We start from the raw sequence: 21836 nt of genomic DNA, 5'->3' as shown, positions 1-21836 counted from the left end.
CATTAGTATGTGAGGGAGTTGATATTTGCCAGTTCAAAACAGAATCCAAAGAATATATATATATATATATATATATATATATATATATATATATGAAGAAGAAATTCACAAAGTCAAGAGGGCAGCAATCCACTGTATCAGACACAATTTGCACTTCAGTGGGTGAAATCCTTTGGTATTCTATCAAGGTTTTAACAATCCCTCTTTCAATATTGTGAACCAGAGCAAAGGGGAGGCTGGAGAACATTTGGGACACTAAGAGGAGATATTAAGCATCTTCCGCACTTAACTGCAGTTCAGCAGGGTTCCTGGTTGAAGAAGACACAGCCTGTGAGGGTGAAACATGGAAGCCGCTGTGCTTGACTAATACTCTGCTGCAGGCTCCTATGCCCAAATTATCAAAGGCTCAGACTTGCCCAGGATTCTTGCTGGAGAATATCCCCTCCACCAGCCACTTCACTTCTATCAGTCTCTGTTGCCATGTCTGCCATGTGTCAGCCTCTCATGTAAGACCATCATGTTCACTGGAGGAGTCCTTGGTTCTCTATCCTCTCCTAGGACTTTATCCTCCACATATTCAGAAGATGTAACCCTTCCAGAACGAGGCATCCAATACAGCCATGTGCTCAGTGGGTTTGGAGCTTCTGAACAAAAAATAAAAACGAAGGAGGAGGAAGAGGAGGAGGAGGAGGAGGAGGAGGAGGAGGAGGAGGAGGAGGAGGAGGAGGAGGAGGAGGAGGAGGAGACGGCTGCCCCAGAATACAGCTTCTCACAGTATGGTCTGGAGCCAATGCTGGCTACAGTAATACACAGTTGATGTACTAGATCCTCTGATCTAGTTTTTAAACTCAAAAGTCTGTGCAGACAGCCAAGCCCTGCAAAAACATTAACATTATATTGCTGAATCTGGGACCTGAGCAATCAAGCAGAATTCCTCGATATCTTTAGATGCTAGGGTTGAACCTGGGCCTTGCACACGCTTGGCAAGCTCCCCACCATTGAGCTACACCTCCAGGTCAGAATCCCCCTTTACCACATGAATGATCTGTAATACTGAATTAAATTTCAGATGAAATTCATCCTCCATCTTTCCGTTCTTTTACTCAGGAGTATAGAGTTCTGTCCTGAACAAGGGTGAGCCTATACAGAAATGAGCAAGTTCTGTTCTTTCCTCATCAGGAGCCATGGATATGAGATATGGGCCCCTAGTGGATCATCCACTTGTGTTCCTAAAGCTGAGGGCTGAGAGGTTCAGAGATGAGCACCAGCTCAGCTGGAGAGACAGCTCAGTGGTTAAGAGGGTTTCCTGTTATTTCAGAGGATCAGAGTTTGGTTCTTAGCATCCATGTCAGGCTGCTCACATGTGCACGTGCGCGCGCGCGCGCGCGCGCGCACACACACACACACACACACACACACACACCCTCCCCACAACTGCTATCAACAACAGTACCTATTGCATATCAATTCTCTCCAATAGTTACCAATAATCGCAAGTAACTAACCCCATGTTTTCAATAAGCTCCACTGTTTATGAACACCTCTTCTAAGTTCAAACTAACTGGACTCCTACTTGAAAGCCACTGGGAAGAAAGCCTTGAAGTTTCTTCCATGACAGCATGTGATGTTACACTGATCTTTTCTATACATCCTGACCTTTATTTACTCTGGTAAACCTCACGAGAAAGTCACACTGCTATTACTTTTTAGCCAACTAGAACAGCAATAAGAGCCCCCTTCCCCCTCAAGAGGTCTGGTCACTGTGGAGCAACAACACAAAGCAAGATGCCTGTATTTCTCAAACAGCTCACGCCCTGCCCTCTCCGGGTTCCTGAACAAGCCCCAGCTGACTGCTCTAAGCAGAGGCTCGTGAGTCTCCAGCTGCTGAATTCAGTGGGGAAACATTTCAGGCTGGCAGAGCTAACAAAACAGCTCCAATGCTCACCTAAACCCAGGAGTCGAGATTTACAGTCTATTTCCCAGACTGAGACATTAGCTTCATTTACTTTCACAGGTCATTTCTTTGGCAAAGCACTGCAGCGCATGGAATTCAGCTGAAACCTGGAAGGCTGCACAGGTACAAGTTCAGCATCTGAACTTAATTCTGGATGACAATCCCCTCTCATTTTCATGACAAAGAAAAAGAAACATCGTGGGAACAGTACTTTCAGAAGTGATGCAGGTCTGTATTCCTCTATGACACTAATGTGGGCAATAATACAGAACAAATGGTTTCAGTAAGCTTGTGAAAGTCACTTTTGACCCATATGTCACCATGTAGTGCCACAGACCCAGGTAGAACATGGTCTGGTTGGAGGTTAACATGCAGCCTGGAAGTGCAGGGAGAGGTGTCTCTGGCCTTTTCAGCTCCACATCTTGGTACCAGACTTAATGCTACTAGGCCAGCTTTCAAGAGGCTGTCAGGCAGGCATTCTTTAAGCTGCTCTTGGGAAAACAGTGTTTTATGATTTGCAGTATAAAGCTTAATGTGCACATAAAGGAGAGGACCCTTTGGAAACAGTAATTAAATTACGAGGCAAATCTGGGCAATGGTGTGCATATAGAGGCATATCTCCCTCAGGGAGGGAGTGTCCTGGGAAGAGCCCCCTTCATGGGTGGCTCCCTAGCATACTACTGAATTGATGATGGCATTTGGGGGTGGGGGTATAGAGATATAAAAAGCCCCTGTTGGAAGATATCACTTTGTCGTTATTAGCTCTATGTGGGTAAATGGAGAAGCACATCGTACAAATGGAGGAAACAAAACACCTTTCCTTCTCTGCAGGGCAGATCGTAAGCCTGCACAAGTCACAGGTTCTGTAATGTGCAGAAGGGCAGGGTGTGTTGAACTGTAACTTGTGGAATCCTTCAGTGCATTCCCTTCAGTGATCCAGAACAAGTTCCCCAAATCACTAGGCTCTGGTAGAGGGAGGAATTCTGGGAACCCTTAATTAGAAGTGACAAAACCTAATTCACAGGGAAACATAAGACCTCTTCCTACCTTCCAGAGAGAGGACTCAACAGCAGCAGGTGTGCCTGACCGCTGGGCAAAACAAAAGAAACACACACAGGAAAGAACTTTCCTTATCCTTTATCTTCCTAAGGGGCCACTTCCTTGCATTGATGTCATTCATGCATCTACTTCCTGGAGCTGGTGAGTCAGGCAGGCTTTGAGCAGTCTCTCTTGGAATGTGGGGGCCACCAAGAGTCTGTAGAGAACCAGGGAGAGTGAAAAGCAAGGAGTATCCTCTGTAAATCTGATTACTGGATTACTGAGACTGGAAACACTCATAGGTTAGAGATGGTTAGGGGAGCCGAGTGAAAGCAAGGAGTATCCTCTGTAAATCTGACTGATAGATTACTGAGACTGGAAACGCTCATAGGTTAGAGATGGTCAGGGGAGCCGAGTGAAAAGCATGGAGTATCCTCTGTAAATCTGACTGATTGATTACTGAGACTGGAAAAACTCATAGGTTAGAGATGGTTATGTATGCCAACTTCCCCCAACACTCACGTCAGGTACTGCCAATCAATTTCCTCTCTATTTCTTATCGAGACCGTTCATCTTTACTGATCCTTCTCCAAGTGCTTCAGGCTTCTATCTCCGGTTACGCAGTATTGGCACTCAAGATACACTCTCCCCACCCCTTACACTTGACTTTGTTTGCTGGCCATTCACCTACAGTATTAAGTATTAATATTATATACAGTATTGAGGATACCATGAGAGTGTGTGAACTTGTCAGACATGTCTCATATGCTGCAGGTGCCTTGGGATTCATCAGGGTGATAAGCAGAATTGCCAGATACTTGTGGCTTCTCAGACATAAAACACAGTGGTGTCCCTTTCTGCAACACTACAACTGTCACTAAGACCATTTGCTCATATTTCCCACCCGAACATATCCTGGGTTCTACGGGTTACAATGACAATTTGTTCTAATGCCTGGTGAAATTCCACACCTGTGGTCTGCAAAAGTTTAGGAATGGAAATGAGGTATGCACATGTACTTCAATGTGCCCGGAAGTCACACTTTGAATGCTGTTCCCTCATAACCCTGCCTTTAAGCGCTCTATGGCACAGACAGAGGAACCCACAGCACAGTCAGGGAGTCCAGCCTCTGCAACTGGCACACTGACCTATACCAGCACTGCCACAGGAACCTGCTTAGGAGTTAATGATCTGGAGTACAAGGGGAGCTGCTGTGTGTGTGGCAGCGGAGAATAACTGCTCTCTCTTGGCTTCCATCCAAACTTGATGTTCCAAGTCTCTTCCAGTGGTGGGAGCTGAGGCATAAGCAATCTTCACGTTGTCAGGCCAGGAGGCAACAGGTGTGGTGGGGGAGCTGGGTGCTGTCTCGGTAGCCCATGTCTAGATGCAGAGGAGAACATCACAGGAAGCCATCCCATTACCCCACATAACTTGGTTGTGAGTGAACAAATACAGGGGCCCCCATCCTCTTCCAGATGGTGCTATCTACCTACAAGGAAAGGCGACCCAGAGTAAAGCCCTGCTATGTGCTCAAGAAAGGGACTAGGAAGTACAGTTGAGAGACAGGATCCACAAGGGAGATGATGGGTACCTGTCCTGTATCTCTAATTTAGTAAGAACAAAGTGTCTATAGACTACAGGGTCAACAGCCTCCAAACCTAGGGGCAGGGTGTCAAAGCAGAAGCTTGGGGTTTAGGCATAAGAGACAGACAAGGAAACCTCCTGAATTTCCTTCCCTTTCCTTCCTAAGACAAGGACTCAGGTACCTTGGCCTGGTCTCAGATTCACTTAGCTGAGGAGGACCTTGGACTTCTTGACTTGAACCAGTTCACCTGTTCTTAGGCAACCTTAAGCTCCCAATCTCCATTCCCCTATCCTAGAATATCCAAAATATTGATGTTGAACTTCAGTGATACACCCTTTCAACACAGACACAACATAGAACTACAGCCCTGGACTCCAACATACATCCACCTGAGTAGACTATGCATGTGCGCCACTGCAATTCTCCTGCTTCTACCCCCAGCACTGAGAGTAGGGGCATATACCACCACACTTGGTTTATGGGTGCTAGGGATTAGACCCAGGGCTTTGTGTATGCCAGGCAAGCATTCTACCACCTCTGAGAAACATCCCAGCCCAATCCCTCCATTCTTGAAAATCCAGAAGAGTCAAGGAATAGGAGCAGGAGGAGGAGGAGGAGGAGGAGGAGGAGGAGGAGGAGGCGGAGGAGGATGAAGGAGGGGGAGGAAAGGCTTTCAAAACTTTTGTAAAGAGATGGTAAAGATGAAGATTCTGGCTTCAGTTAGCATAAGAAAGGGCAGTGTCTGGCCAACAGCCACACTGTGTGTGCACATGCTGATTTGGCACCAGTGTGTTGGCCACCGCGGAGGGAACCCAGGCATCAGCAACTTCCTATGTTTCAAAATGGCATCTATCAGTCAAGAGCTTGCTAAAGGTGGAAACACTATTTGCCTGGGTAGGGACCTGAGCGCACCAGAGTTCTAAAGGGTGGAAGAGTGCAGCCACACTGTGTAGAAGCAGTCTTGAGGCAATTGTCCATCATTACATACTTGTAATACTTCATATTTTGTATAGCTTCATGGGTAATTGAATGGAATGCTTTTTGTTTCCTGAACCTTGGATTTTGTTTCCAAAGAGCAGTGTCTTTTCTCCTGATTTTAATTTCAACTGGATTGTGAGACACACAGGGAAAGTAAAACATTTCAATGACTTCTCTGCAACAGAAACATTCAGACTTCTGTGCAGTGCTGGACAGATTGTGCAATTTCATTCCCTTCCCTTAGGCAGTACTGCCTCTCAGGTGCACTCACTGTGGATGTGCAAATTTATGACTTGAGTAGAAAGCTATCAGACAGTTAGTTCTTTTCCTTTCCTTTCCTTTCCTTTCCTTTGCTTTCCTTTCCTTTCCTTTCCTCTTTCTTTCTCTCTCTCTCTCTCTCTCTCTCTCTCTCTCTCTCTCTCTCTCTTTCTTTCCACATGAAAGCCTGTTCTGTTAGCTGCAGACATAATTCTGCAGAATGGAGGACTGCATTTTAATGTCACAACTTTGAACAGAGTCTGTAGCAGAGCAAGGTGCTGTACATCTGGCTCCCACTGACCATTTAAGTTGGTTAGTTATATATAAGTTACTTACACAATCAGTCCACACACACACACTCACACACTCATACATACATACACTCACACACTCTCATACACACTCATATAAACACACACACACACACACACACACACACACACACACACACCACTCATACACACTCACACACTGTGGTCTCAAAGGAACCTGAAGCTTCAGGAAGTAAACAATGCCAGGGTTGTCATGACAACAAGCACTGTTTGCATTTTGAATATATACTTTTCCTCTTAATTTTAATAGAATGTGCCTTGCCATTGTTATATTCAAATAGGCTAAACTGACTTGCATACTTCCTGGCTGGATCCTGACAGGTATGCACAGGACAGCTACTCACACAGGAGCTGAGCCAGTGTCACCATGGTTCTACAGTTTTTTGTTTTTTTTTTAAACTGTGTGAGGTTTAATAAAAGGATCACATCTTTTTATTCTCAGAAACCTCTCCAATTCCCAGGTCTTCTTGATCCTGTTAAGTATGAATAGCCATAGTTGGTTAGGCCAAAACCTGACCTTGATTTCGTCAAAAACACTCTTCAAAGCTGTTGATTATAATGCAAAGAGATACAAAACTTACCACCTCTGTAATATTAAAATAAAAACAAACCCCAACAAAACAAGAAGTTGATTTTGAAAAACCCCAAATACTCATAGCTGCCTGAAGAGGAGATTTTGATCATTCCACTTAAACAGACACTGTCACACCCACGGGTCACCAGGGCTGAGATCAAGATGAATGCGTTACTCATTTCCTCCCTGTCTTCTTGTGGCTCTTGTAGTCACTGACATAGAAGCCACTCAGAGTCTCCTGAAAGGTCTAAGGAGAGCCACAGGAAGAGCCGGAGAGGTCCTACAGTTCTGACACTGGGTAGCTCACCTGGTGACTCTCTGGGCTGCTGTGGGCAGCGGCAGGTCAGCAACTGTAATAGTGACCTTTCCTATGTCCTTTTCATCATGCCTGGGCCAGACATGAGCATGTTCAACAGTGTCAGTAGGACACCCACATTAATGTCACAGGCAGTGAGGGAGATACAGCTGTCATTCTGCACTTTACACACCCCCTTCCCTCCTGCCCAAGGACGCGCAGCTTCACACCCGATGCAAAGTTAGAGCCTTGCAGGACAGCTTATGAAGAGTTCCCTATGACAAATGCACAAGACTGACTAACCATAGCTTCCTATGGGTCCCGTTTCTCTCACTGAAAACTGACTGATTCAAAAGCATTCTGTATATTTTTCAAACCAAGAAATTTTGTTTTTGGCAATCAAGATAAAGATATTTCAAGGCAAGGCAGAGAATAATGAACTATAGAAAAATTAAAAAATGTAAAATAATACATAATGTATATAAAAGAATAAAGTAAATCACCCAGAATCTTTCCTAAAAAGCTGTCCACACGTCTGTCTACATGCCCCTACAGACTTGTGACCACTCTAATTCCATGGCTTTAGCGCTTGTTTCTTAACCTCAACATTAAGTGCTGGGAGCTTTCCCTTGTCACTTAGATGTCCTGATGCACTGGGCTGCTTTCAGAGACACTGCAGAGAACACCCTCACCACTAACTCTCCCTACTTCTCAGATCCCTTCCTCGAAGAGGAGTGTTCCAGGCTATGCAGACACATTCATGATCAAAGAACTACAGACGTACCTGAGGCCAATCAGGATCTCAGAGTTAGGGTCTTATTTAAACTGCATATCTAGCAACAAAGGAAGGTGAAAGCCACATTGTACACCTGCCCTGCTATGTCTCTTAGTCGCTGAAGCATGCAGAGAAGGTAGATCCTGTGGGGAGGAACAGGCTGTCAAGGTGAGTGTTAGTGGGAGGTCTTGGGGCAGCTCCTCTTTACCAGAACATGGTAATGCTGCAACAGGTAACATGGCTTTACCCAACTCACACCAGTGTTCAAGTTCCTATTTCACTTGAAGCCTCTTAAAGCTCTCCTAATAGGCCTGTATCTCATCAGACACAATTAGACAGAGTGAACAGTTTAAATGAGGAATACAGGGGAAAGTACAGAGTGGAGGTTATGGAGGGGGAAAGATAACAGTCGTGAGAACACGGCTCAGACACTGAAGGGGACCCATCTCTGGATGAAGGATGTAAGCATGGCAACCCTCTAGGGAACCCAGGAGTAGTCAAAGCAGTAATGGGAAGTCACTGGAGTCACAGCCACAGGTAGGTCTTTCTTTTCCTGTTCTGTGATGTTTATGACAAGATGGCAACCATTTGGTTTTATTGATATCTGCTTCTTCCAAACCCATTTACTCTAGGAAAACTGACATTCTTGTCTAATCTCCCCCAGAATCTTGCTGATTCTCCCTAGAGCAGACACTGTATGTACTCTAGCTAATTATACACTAACCTGGACTTCAGCAACACATTGCTTCACTGAGTCAAACGCCAGGCCCCCAGAGCCTGTCATTTCTTACTGCTTTGCAGCTCGGGAGTCTCTACACAGAACACACAGACACAGGACAGCCAGCCCTGAAGCCTGCAGGGTCCGGAGATGCTTCTGGCTGGACGCTACTGTGTCCCTTTAAACTCATGAAAGCAGGGAAGGACAAGCTCGTTATTTCTAACCAGGGTGGCTTCTGCCACGTTCTTTATCACTTTCCAGCACAAACCAAAGTTAAGCATCACAGGCTGGAAACCAAATCAAGTCCTTGTGAAGAAGCTCAGAAACTGGGCAAAGGTGGAGGGTTGGCCCGAGAGGTCCAGTGTCAGGTTTCGGTTATTTTGCTGGTTCCCTTTCACAAATCCTGACATCTAGTACAGTGGATACTTGAAGAGCCAATGTCAGTCTACTGCATGGCAAAGCAAATGAGCAAAAAGAAAGAAAATAGTATCCACCCTCTTCAATACCCCAGCACCACAGCCTGTGGTTAGGCAAAATCTGACCTCCTTCTTCAGCTGGCTTGCTTGACAGTTGTGTAGGAAAGGGAGGGCTCCTTTTGCCTTTAATCCCATGACCTCAGAATATGTACCCCCTATGTCCTATTTTGATACAATCACCCCCTCTGCCCTTAAAATGCTGACTGCCCTAAATCTCCAAGAGCTGAAAGGACAGCAACCCTCCTGCCCTCCAGAAGTACAGCTTTCATCACCACTGCTGTGCTGAAAGGAGAACCAGAGAGCCTGGGGGTTGATTAATCACCATAAACAAACAAACAAACAAACAAAGGACCAGTCATGTTTCCCTCCCTTACATGGCCTGAAAATGTACTCAGGACCAGATTAGCAATATACAGAGATCAAAATGGTTGGACCATAGCCAAGATGGAGAAGAGCCCAGTCCTAGATTGAGTTAACTAAGCTAGATCGAGCACACACACACACACACAGAGAGAGAGAGAGAGAGAGAGAGAGAGAGAGAGAGAGAGAGAGAGAGAGAGAGAGCGATGCGCATGCACACATACACGAACAAACACAGAAGAGGAGGAAGGCAGTGGAAATTCACCTTTCCCAAAGTGGTTCCACAAGACACACAGAAATGCAACAGGAAGACTCATGAGATTTGGGGTTTTAGAGATCAGGAGCAAAGCAGGCAAGATTAGGCACACTTGTGAACGGCTGGTATCTCCCTTGTTAGCTATATTCTCTGTGGCAGAGTATATACAGCCCAGTTGGCTTTGCAGACTCTGGAAGAGAGAGCACTGCCGAGATACTCAACACTGGGTGAATGACACGAAGGACAGAAGCTGAAGACTATTCCTATGCGTGCAGTCACCACGATGCAGTGAGCAACACTTCACTGTCACCTCTGCAGAACTCCTCCCTACTGTTCCCAGGACTTAAAACTCATGTGAACAATAAGTAAATGCGGCACGGCCAGATGCCTTTCATGGTCAGATGGTTCATTGTTTTAAAAGCTTCAGTCTAAAATCCAAAGATTGTTAACAGATGCAATTTCTGGCTAGAGACTGGGAAAAACCTCATTTAAACAAAAGGATATGTTGTGATTGGAGCTAAAAAGGAATTACCTCTAAAGATAAGAACCACAAACATTTCCTATTTGAAAACACCCCCAACTCCACCGACAGGACCTTTTCTGGACCTTTCATGCAAGTTTAAGAATTTGACAATGGATTGCTATGTGTGCAAACCAGGACGGAGCAGCCAGCGCAGCAAGTGTGAGAGATGTGTTTGGATCTCAGCGAGGCCACAACATCCATCACGGACACTCCCCACACCAGTCAACAGGCAAGGTTCCACTTAATTTCTTTTTATCATTTTCATCCCAGAAATACTTTCATTGCATTTTGGCTTTCGAAATACGTTTTCAACCAGAGACTCAAATAGATAAGTTTCCTAACTCACATAGTTGATAAGCAGAGGAACCATTGCTGGAATCCAAGCTACCGCTGGAAGGAGAGACCGAAGCTGGCTGAGATCTGCCTGGCCTGGAGCTGTTCTGGCCTTGTGCATCCATGACTTCTGTTCACTTTTGCACAGGGAACATGCTCTTCATAGTCCCTGTGGTCTGTTTCTGTGGCTGTCATGGGCCCTCACCTTATGGCTTCACTGTGTGGGTGAACGTCTATGCTGCCCTGGGTTCTAACCTTGAGAGATGGACGTCTAAGGAGCCATAGGTGTAGCTTGCCCTCAGCCTTAGAGAAGGATGTGATTTGGCTTACTGGTGATAAACCTGGGTTCCAAGGGAAATAATCTGTTTTAAGGCAAAGGATGGCCTCCATGGAGCCCATGCTATGAGGTGAAGAGCATATGGTTAGGTTTCTGTCATCAGTCATTCAATACACGCCTCTCAGTTGATTGATGTGTCCAAAGGCTCTGGTTTTAGACCACAGGCACAGTATCATTTTAACAACGGGAGACATTCTAGTCAAGATGATCTGGAGTCAAGAGGCTAGAAAAGTGCTTACCTCACAAGCAGAAGGTCTTGGGTGTGGACCCTCGGTAGCCACAAAGCCAAATATGACAGGTGGTACCCATAATCCTAGCACTGGGGACACAGAGACAAGGGAGTCCCAGGGCTTGCTGGCCTGATAGTTTAGCAGAATCAGCAGGATCCAGTTTAGAGACAGACCATCTCTCAGAAAATGAGATAGAGAGTGATTGAGACAGTAGATGTATACACGTACACACACACACACACACACACACATGCACACGCATACACACATGCACACGCATACACATGCACACACACACAAACACACACACAGACAGACAGACACATGCACACACAAACACACACACACACACACACACACACACACACACACACACACACACACACACACACACACACACTGAAACCTGCAGAGGGGTCTTAGAAGCCAGGACAGTGAGCAGCAGCTGTAAGCCTGGGCTCATCACCATTTTCTAGTTTGTCTTCTGTAATGTAAGGGCAGGTGCTTCCATGATTAACTTTTACTTGCTATCAAGGATGTAAAAAAATATAAGGAAGAAGAGAACTTCCCCCAGTAAGCTGTCCCCAGTTACATTTCCTTTTCCATCTTCTGGGACATATACTCAGACCTCAATTTGCAATGTCTCATAATTTAGAGGGGAAAAAGTCTACACCAGGACTAACCAAATAGAACACGTCCTCTGTTTATGGTGAAGCGGTTCGTTGGGCAAAAGCACTTGCCCCAAAGCCTGACAATCTGAGTTCGATCCCTGGGTCCCACAGGTGGAAGGAGAAAACTCCTGAAAACTGTTCTCATACCGCCAGCCACATGAGTGTCATGGCATGCGCATCCACACAATGAACAAATCATCAGTTAGTAACATAAGTAAATAACTGAAGGAAAATGACGACTTAAATTCATCTATCAGAGCAGGACTAGAGACATCCTGCTTTCATTCATTCTAAAATCTCTCTAGTGAATGAAGCATGCTGTTTGACCTTTCAGTGTAAATATCCTGAGGTAACCATGTCCAATGTGGAAGAACAGAAACGGGACACACTGATGGACCAGGACCTACCTACTGAATGATGAGGGCATTAGGGTTATAATCTGGGCTGATCTGAAGATGATACTGAGATGTTAGAGCTGGACAGCTCTTTCAGCAAAGGCCACCAAAAAGAAATCTGACACGGCATTCACCTGTTTTAACTGCACAGGTGGAAAATTAAGTATGCGTTACATGTTGTGGCACTCTTTGTAGTACCAGTGAGGTGTTACCACTCTAGTACAAAGTATGAGGAGAGAGCTGCACGCATCAGAAGAACACAGTGGCTCAGAAGCATCTGATGTCAGCTAGAGAGACAAGGAGGACTCTCTGGGATGGGTGACACACCAGTGACCCAGGCAGAGGCACTGAGAGATAGCCACGCCAATAGATGGAGGCTCCAAAGTGCATCTGGCCAGGATAGAAGGCCTCCCAATGCTGGTTGCTGCATTTGTTGCTGGGTCCCTAGGTCAAGAGTGTCTGCTGCATGTTAGAGAGAGCAGGCTCTTTCTCTTAGGTGGGGGCTCTGACCTGGACGTTTATTTGACCCACTTAATTCAAATCTCAGATAGAATTGGGGGAAAATGCATATGGGGATGGTCTAGGAATCTGGTACAGCTTTAAAAATGGGAGCATGAACTTCATTCCAGTGCTCTCTGCCCAGTGATGCCCAGTACCATGGATGCAGAGAGAAAGGCTTTTAGTAGTTTCACTGCCCCCAGTGTCCTTTGCCCCATCTCCTGAGCACAGCTACCACTACCTACCACTGAGCTAAATTCCCAATCCCCTGAGCACAGCCTTTAACTGTAAGAGACTACCCAGAATGAAGGTGCAGCCATGTTCCTAGCAGTGAGCCTTGAAGGAATGTAGAACTCTGCCATGGATCAAACAGTGGGTGAAACCCTTGTAAGCCAGACACCCTGACGTCAATCCCTGGGACCCACAGTGGAGAGAGAGAACATGTTCCTCTGAGTGTACTGTCCAGTGAACTTCACAGATGTGCTGTGGGATGTACACAGCAGACAGACAGTGCGTTCTGCTTCTCTTGTTTCTCATTGTCCACTATGGAATGTGAACTGGATGAAGAGCTCTTCGGACTGCGGGGACAGCAAGGCCACCTTCTAGAGGCAGCAAAATGTAAAGTTTTACCACAGTATGTAAACAAAGCCATGACACACATCTATCTTCACCACCGTGCACAAACCGCTATGGGAGGAGCATGGGAGAAGCTTCTGCCTCATAGAAGCCTGTGTTCTCGTAGGTCTCAACTACACAGAGTTATGAGTATCAGTGACGGGTGTGAGGATCCTGGGGGCTGCTCATAACAACATCCGAGAAGTACTTCACTATATGGAGCCGCAAGGCTATAATGTGACACGTTCATACTGGTTTCCACAGCATAAAGAGCTGTCTGATGAAATGCGGGAGCAAAAGGAGTCAGGGGTGACATTCTCCTGGTTAATTATGATTGGTGAGTATCTTACCTTTTTCTTGCTACAGTATATCTGCCACTTTTTCTCCGCTGGAAGTGCAAACATGGCCTCCCTATGTTTGTCTGTGAGGTCGAGTTCATCCTGAGAAGAAGAAGAAAACAAAAAAAGATTAGTACTACATCGATCAGTATTATCCCTAGAGAGTATATTTACAGTGTTCAAGGAGAAAAGCAATTCACCAACACACACTTCAGATGGGAGTTACTTCAAGGTGTGCTTTACGACTACTAATGTAGCATCCTGTGGCCAGACAGCAGCACCACCGGTGGACAGAGCACAGCACTCGGGGTGCCCAAGATCTGGGGGAAATGGCTAGTTTGGACCTTAGCTGTTGCTAACACTATATATATATGCTCCTCTGAGCGAGCTGCAAGGCTGTTAAGCCACAGGAATTCGGGATTAATCATATTAAAAATGATGGTTTGCTGCTGACAATCTTCCAGACAGGACAGTGATTATCGAAAATGGCCTCTTGGGCTGACCACTGGATGACTCACACACGACAGGAATGAAAATGTACCAGACAATAACACTGAGACAGATAGAGTTTTTATTAAATGCCAAGATCTTTTCTCCAAGCACTCCACAGTCATTATCCAAAAATGGATTTGTAGATGCACTGCTGTAATTTAGATTCTGAATGTCCCCCAAAGGTCCATGTACCAGAGAGCTGTTCCCCAGGGTAGAAACTAGAAGAAACATGAACTTAGGTCAGTGGGGTATACCCCCAAAGGGGATTGAGGGACTTGTCCATTTCCTCCCTGTCTCCTGGCCATAATGTAAATGGCTTTGCTTCGCCAAGTTCCCTTTATGATAATGCTGTCTTGATTCAGGTCCACAACACTGACGCCAAGGATCATGATATGGAGTCTCCCAAACTGTGGGAGGCATAAACCTTTTCTTTTTATAGGCTCATTATCTTACATGAGGGCTTTGCTTTTTTTTTTTTTTTTTTTTTTTGTTATAGTGATAAAACTGATTAAGGCAGCAACAGAAATCAAAGCCTAGGTTTGGGTAATAGATTGGTACAAAGGGGAACCACAGCCAGTTTAGCTGAAGCACTGAGCTATGAGCATCACTGGGTGGGAGGTAGAAGGCCAAGGAACGCCTTTATTATTATGATTTTATGAGAATGGGTGTTTTGCACACCTGATGTCCATGAAGGTAGAAGGTAGCAGCTCCCCTGGAACTGGAGTTACAGACAGTTGTGAGCTGCTGCATGGGCACTGGGAATTGAACCCAGATCCTCTGGAAGAGCAGGCAGCCAGAGATTTTAACCACTGAGCCATCTCTCCAGACCTGGGAACTTTCTGTCTAATTTTGAACACGATGAGCCAGTCGGGTTTTGTGTAAGTGCCTGGTATCATCACCATAAGCCTCAACTAGAATTTCCTAAGGATTTTATGTACAGACCGACATTTCCTACTCAGTTCTCAGGATGAACCTAAAGAGGGCCACTCACTATCACATCTCCTTACAATAATAACCTCCTCTGTAAGAGCTGAGGGGAGCCGAGGGGGAAGACTGGACACGTCCTCCGTCCTACACACGCTGAACAAAGCAGCTAGGGTCTAACCCAGAGCTGTGTGCCTCCAGGGTCCAGACTCTCAGCTCCTCAGCTCAGTGCTCAGAAAGATTAAGCCTAAGGGGTGGAGAGCTTGGGAAGTCAACTTACAGACATTTATAACTAATGAATAGCAGCAAAGAGATAATGAATATGGAGGACTTAGAGAGAGAGTCTTGGCATCTCCATCCATAGTTAATGTGATTATTGGTATTGAGCGCCTGGTTCATTTTCCTTCCCACAGGGAAGGTTATCTAGTTGAGAGCTGTACGTGGCTGGGTGTGGATTAAAGATAAAAGCTATAAATTAGGGTTCAATAAGGTTCTGATCTCTAAAGGCAAGCTCTCCTCCTGAATGGCTTGTGTGGGTATCTGCTGTCAGTCATACTTGGGGACATGCAGGTACAGGTCACTGGCATCCTATCTGACATTTTACACTCCTATGATGACTTAGTCATCAAGTCGCATTACATCCTCCTTGAAAAGATTTTCCCTTTGTCTATTCACAGTGGAACCACCCAGACATATTTATGTCGCAATAACCCTGCTCGGGGCTTCTGGCTCAGCCCCTCACACATCTTCCTTGTCCTTGCAGTCCTGACTACTCAGCGTGACTGCTTCTCTTCAATCACTCCTCTTCCAATCCTGGGTGAGCGCCAGAATCACCAGAGGGCTTCTGACCTCACTGACCACTAGCATGTAGGCCACATGGAGGTGCAGCGGCATGGGCATTTCTGTTAGGTTTCCAAGGTATTCTGATGCTCTGGTCTAGGAACCATGTGTTGGAGCCACTGCCTTGAAAATAAACCCTGTGCTATTTCAAGCTTCCAGTCCAGAGTCTTCATGACTTCCACGATGCCTGACAAATTAATTACCCATCCTTCAGCTGGACACTTGAAGCTTTCCAATTGGAAGACTTTCTCTGCCAGGGTAGCTTCTGATTAATTCTTCGCTTTAATCTTATTAACACCTGTCCCTCCAGAGCTTCGCACAGGCCAGCTTCCCCCTCGGAATCCCACCAAGTCACTGCTTCCTCTCCAGAACAGGCAGAGCACTAACTCCTCCTATGAGCACGGGCAACGACGAAACACTCAGTGCCAGGCACGGTGGCAGCTGCACTGCTGCCGCTCCTCTCACTTGAACACAGATCAGTTGCTAGCTAGTTTTAAGGGTGAGATAAACAGTTAAGTCACCAAACCATGCTCTCTCTCTCTCTCTCTCTCTCTCTCTCTCTCTCTCTCTCTCTCTCTCTCTAACCAAAAGAAGCTGTCTAATGAACAGCCAGGGAAGGAAAGAAGAACTTGTACAGAAACTTTCATTCTGAGAAACATGTTTAAAATGCTGAAATTCTGGCATGCAACTTTATATATGGGAAGTAATTATCTTCCTTCCTTTTAAAATTTCCTGTGAGTCACACCTGCTCTGAAAAACAGGGGAAACAAAGCAAACATAAATCACTTCCGAGAGATCAGCTCAAGTTAATAAAACTGTTCAACAGTACCCAGCTTAGTTTGGGAAAATGCTCTTGATTTGAGGAAACAACACACATTAACTACATAACAGCACCATTTTTCCTGAGTATCAGTGTGAAAAAATGTATGAATCCTACAACTTTAAAATTCATAGTGTGAGCAAAACAGTATTTGATTTTGCTGAGTTGCAGATATGACCTATTTTAAACTGAGAGCAGAGGAGCTGGGGCGGACAGTCTAATGCCAAAAGGAAATATTCACAGAACAAAAAACAAATTGCTGTAGTGTTCCCACAGAGAATTTTGATCTACAATAAGGACATGGAAAAGAATACATGTATTCTGACAATAATAGCTAACGACTGTTTAACATTTTCCATGTGTCTGTTAGTAACATTTTATGTAAATTAATTTATTTTAACTCATACAACAATCCCACCAAGTGGGTATTATTACTAACCCATTTTCTGAAAATCTGGGTCATGGAATGGTGGAGCACCTTGCCCCAGGCACAGAACTAGCAAACCATGGAGGCGGGACTTAAGTGCAATCAGACTCTGGAGTCTGTGCTCCTTCACGGTACTGTCTAGTCCACCAGCAGGTAGGTGGGCTCACGTCGCAGAATCAGGCATGAAGAGGCATCCATCAAGGGTCTGCTAGAAGTAAGAGACACGTTTTATTGGCAGCTGTCCCTGAGTCCAGCTTTTATTGATTATAATCTTGGGCGAGTGACGTGGCCTCTGACCTTCAATGCCTTTATCTGAGGACACAATGTAAATGCAACCCCTTAGTCACCTCGGGAATTCATTCATGAAGAAAAGGTAGTTTGTGCTGAGTATCTAGTCAGGCACTCAGGTAGGTTTCAGGACAGTAGGGCATCACCTGCTCACAAGGATGGAAGAGAAGTCGGAGGCCAGATGAAGGATGATGGCATGCTAAGCTTGTTGTGGGAAAATTGGTACAGCAAAGGCTTCTCCGGGTAAGTGACATGGTCAGCAGGAACTAAGCAGGCAGTGGAGACACTGAACAGCAGCCACAAAAACCACACTCGACTTGGTCTTTATCCTTAGAGTCACCAAAGACCAGGGGTAGATTTCCAGGCAAGCCAGCAAAGATTAAAGCAGATAACTTAAATTCAGGAGTGCAGAAACACAATGTACCGGATATAGAGACCCTCACTGGTCCATTAGAAAGTTTCTCTACTCTGGCATCCTATTTAATGATGTGTCCAGAATGCATGATTCTGAGGGTTCCATCAGCAATCTCTTACCTGGTCTAGGACCAGAGCCAGGCAACATAAAGAATGCAAAGACGGGTAGACGGGTAAGACACACTGGCTTCAGGTACTTATAACCTCTACAGAGATGGATAGGGGGCTTTCCAGTTCTCTTCCTTCGCAGGACAAAGTACAAGCTGTGAGCAGGTCGGGTGCTCCCTGACAGGGCCCCTGTTGGCCTGCCTCACCTGCCTGCCCCCCTCCAGCAGTTCTGACCACATGTCCTCAGCCCCTGAAACTCTGCATATGTAGTGTGTGTTCGTTCTCAAGTGTGCTCCTCCCAATGCATCCCAGAGCCATCCTAGCCACCCCAGCTCTCCCAGAGCATCAGCCACCCACTTCAGATGGTTGGTCTGACTGCCTGGGATGGCCAGTTCCTCAGTGCCCTAAAGCATTTCACTCGACCATGCTCATGTTATCGGCAGGCCCCTCCCATTGGGACTGGTCCCTAGAGGACAGTAGATCATCTTGTTCTATTCGTCTTCGCATTTATTGCCAGTACCTGATACACTATGACACAGAAGCAATGCAGGAGGAGGGAACATATAAGGTAGGAGGAAAGAACAGTCAGGATGAGAGCTGTAAGGGATATCAAAGTGGAACCGACTGAAGTTACAGACTAGAGCCGAGGGCCTGGGAGAGAGCTCCATGGGGAAGGTCCTTGCCATGCTGGGATAAAGAATGATTAGAATTTCCAGAACTCATACAAAGCAGGGCACAGAGGGAAGCATCTGTACCCTGTGCTCCTACAGGGAGGTAGGCGGTAGAGGCAGCAGAGTCCCCAGAAGCTCACAGTTCAGCAGCCTGGTGTGGACGGGTTAAGAGAAGACATCTGTCTCAAATAAGGCGGAGGGTGAAGAAGTACTTGAGGCTGTCCCCTGACCACCACACATGCATCATGGTACAGGAGAATCTGAGCTCACACACATGCATGAACACATCACACTCACACAAAAATAACACAAGCTATTCTTGTCACATGTTTCCTTCTAAAGCAGGATCTTTTTCAGGCTAACCTGGAACTCATTAAGTTTCCCAGACTGGCCTCATATTTGTAGCAATCCCCCTGCCTCAGGAGGAATTCCCTATAGGAGCATAGGGAATACAGATGCTTGCCTCTGTGCCCTGCTTTATATGGGTTCCAAAATTCAAACCAATTCTTTATCCCTGCATAGCAACCCCAAATGTTGGGATTACAGCATGAGCTACCATGGTTGGTTTGTAAAAATAGTGAGAATATTGTTTTTGACGTAGGAAAGGGGCAGGATAAGGTATTCCAGTACCTCCACATTGTCATCAACACTTTGTACCATGTCTTTTCAATGTGAGCAGTCTTTGTTTATGTCGAATGCTATCCTAGACAGTCTTGTTTTGCATTTTCCTAATGAATCTAACTTTACATGCTCTGATTGCCTGTTCTTTTGCATTCGTTTCGTGACTTCATTCATTTTGATAATTATTCCAGAAACTGAAAGAGACAACCGTGGATTGTCGGATCACTACGTCTTATATTTAAGTAGTATCTCTTTATATAAGTTTTTAAAATAGCAGGTAAGTCTTATAGAGTCAGAAAAACCTGTTTTCTTAGGGTTGTGACTACTGTATAACTATATATTTATTAAAAGTAGTCAAACTGTTCTACAATGTGTAAATTATACTTCAATGAAGCCTCAGAAACACACACAAAAAAAACCAAGTGTGCTGCTAAGAGTGACAGGAAGACAAACGGAATTCCTGGGGGCAGAGACAGACAGCACATCTGACATCACCAGGAGATGCACTTCCAGCTGAAACCTTCACCGAGCTCTGAAAAAGAAAGCAGCCTGTGAGGGGGAGGGGAAGGCTGCATGTCCTTCAGAGCAAGCTCCGAGTCCACCATTCTACACACGACTTTTATTCAATACCACAAGTCACCTCAACAAAATACCATCATCTTTGAACATTTTCAAAAATTTTATTAGTATAGATGGCATTTAGGTCAATCATTCCCCAAGTCCTCTTAATAATTAATTTAATAACTTAATAGTTTAATTAGGTGATGCATTAATACTAATAAGCCTTTTTTGCTTCTGTCAGGTTAGAGTTGTTTGTGTTGTTACTGAGAAAGGATTTTATGAAATCGGTCTCGCCTCTAACTCACTGTGCATCCAAGGATGGCCTTAACTATGGACCTTCTGCCTGCATCTCTGGAGTGCTGAGATAACAGGGAGTACTGGATGTGGGTCCCCACACATAGAAAGTACTAGATGTGGGTCCCCCCACAGGGAGTACTGGATGTTGGAGTTGGATGTTGAACCCAAGGCTCCGTGTTCTAGCCAAGCACTTTACCATCCAAGTGGCCTCCTTGCCCTGACTTCTGTTACTAGCAGCAGCACTATGAGGAGCCCTAGTCCTGGGGTATTGGGTTTGCCACTAAGATTAACAAGTATACAAAGCAGAAAGCCAAGAACACCAGGTTGTGTTTGCATCTCACCACACCTCAGCCTGGATTGGCCTTCTCCTCATATAGGTCACAAAATCTTGCTTCTTCATTTTATTCTTTTGGGCTAGATCTTTATGTTAATTGACAATGACCTAGTGAGTGACAAGAGAAAGCTTTGTGCTGACTCAGCACCATCCCTCTCCCTAGAAAGCCTGTTTCCTAAAAGCTAAAACTCACAGAAAACCCCTAAAGACTCCTCTCAACAAAGATAGAAATGGTCTTTTCACCTATTTATAAAACATGTATTTTTTTCTAATATCTTGAACAAAGACGTTTTTAAATGAAGAAAAGAACTCTGAAGGAGGGCCAGCTGTGGGAACCACAGTTCTAGGCTTAGCCCTAACAAAATGTACTATTAAGCCTGCACTCTGACAGAGTGTGGACAAAGAAATCTCACTGGCCCTACACTTACCCTTTAGTGTGACCAAGTAGCTCAAGGGAGAAACCCACATAAATCAGAAAACAATCAGCACGGAACACATCAATAAAAGGAAACACACTGATTTGCTAGATAAAGCAAAGGAAGGCATTTTGAAATAATATACAATAAAGGTCTTGAATGAGTAGGAAGATTAGTACTTTATTACAAACTCTGTTTTCTGAGATTTAAAACAAAACAAAACAAAAACCCTTTTTGAGGAGGGCGAGAAAGAGACATGTGGCAGAAAAGACTGGGACACACCAGGCAGTGGAGGTTGGGAATGCCTTCTAAAGGGAAAGGAGGAAAAGAAGGAAAAAAAAAAAAAAAAAAAAAAAAAAAGAGCTAGTCATGGAGAAGCACTGGGGCACACTAGAACAAAATGGGTACCCCCCCCCTTCTTGTCGCACTTGGCTCCACCAATTCCACCCAATAACAGGAGACACAACAACCACGGGGAAATTGGAAACGCCTGACAAGACACACTGTTTTCTGAGATTTTAAGTGACTGAAATGTAAGATTACATATAAGACCTTCAGCCTACTGGAGGTTCTATAGGGTGTGGTAGACCAGTAGTCTATTTCTAATGAGGTCAGCTCACCCACACAGGGACAAAAACATACAGAGAGTGACAGAGGTTAGGATGTCATTTGTGCAATACCAGAATTGGGGGTGGAGAGTAAGAAAAACAAGGAAGGAGAACTAAAGCCCTTGGGGTACTCCTGCTCAAGCCATTCACCATCACCATTTTGTGTGTTTATTATGTTTGTAGTTTGTTTTGTTGTGTTTTGTTTTGCTTTATAATTATCCTTGACAAGCTAACCTTCCATCTGATTGCATAGACACAGTTCAGAGAACTCTCAAGTCTATGACTCAAACAAGTCTTTACTGTCCTACAAAATTGCCCATGGCAAACAAGTCCAATCCCCAGACTCTAGTCACACCCAAGTTCCTACATACTGAGTGGGCTGTAACCTTCTCCGGAGTACCTCAAGGGTACACCAGCACCCACAGTGCCCTCTCAGGATGGAACCCTCTTTTCCCATTGTATGCTCTACAATACTG

General features: G+C 45.2%; 1 protein-coding gene across 3 annotated transcripts in view; it reads right to left on the bottom strand.

The window, feature by feature from the left end:
• Positions 1-21836, bottom strand: part of Daam1 (dishevelled associated activator of morphogenesis 1) — a 160678-nt gene that overhangs the window by 61775 nt on the left and 77067 nt on the right. For all 3 annotated transcript variants that reach the window (XM_032907909.1, XM_032907911.1, XM_032907910.1), the window contains exon 3: positions 13552-13641. In XM_032907909.1, coding sequence (XP_032763800.1) covers positions 13552-13641 — 90 coding nt within the window. The remainder of the gene's footprint in view (positions 1-13551; positions 13642-21836) is intronic.

This window comes from Rattus rattus, chromosome 7, assembly GCF_011064425.1.
Source record: "Rattus rattus isolate New Zealand chromosome 7, Rrattus_CSIRO_v1, whole genome shotgun sequence".
Taxonomy (NCBI): Eukaryota; Metazoa; Chordata; class Mammalia; order Rodentia; family Muridae; genus Rattus; species Rattus rattus.
Note: the sequence above shows the minus strand (reverse complement) of the source record. Positions and strands in the feature narration are given on the sequence as shown.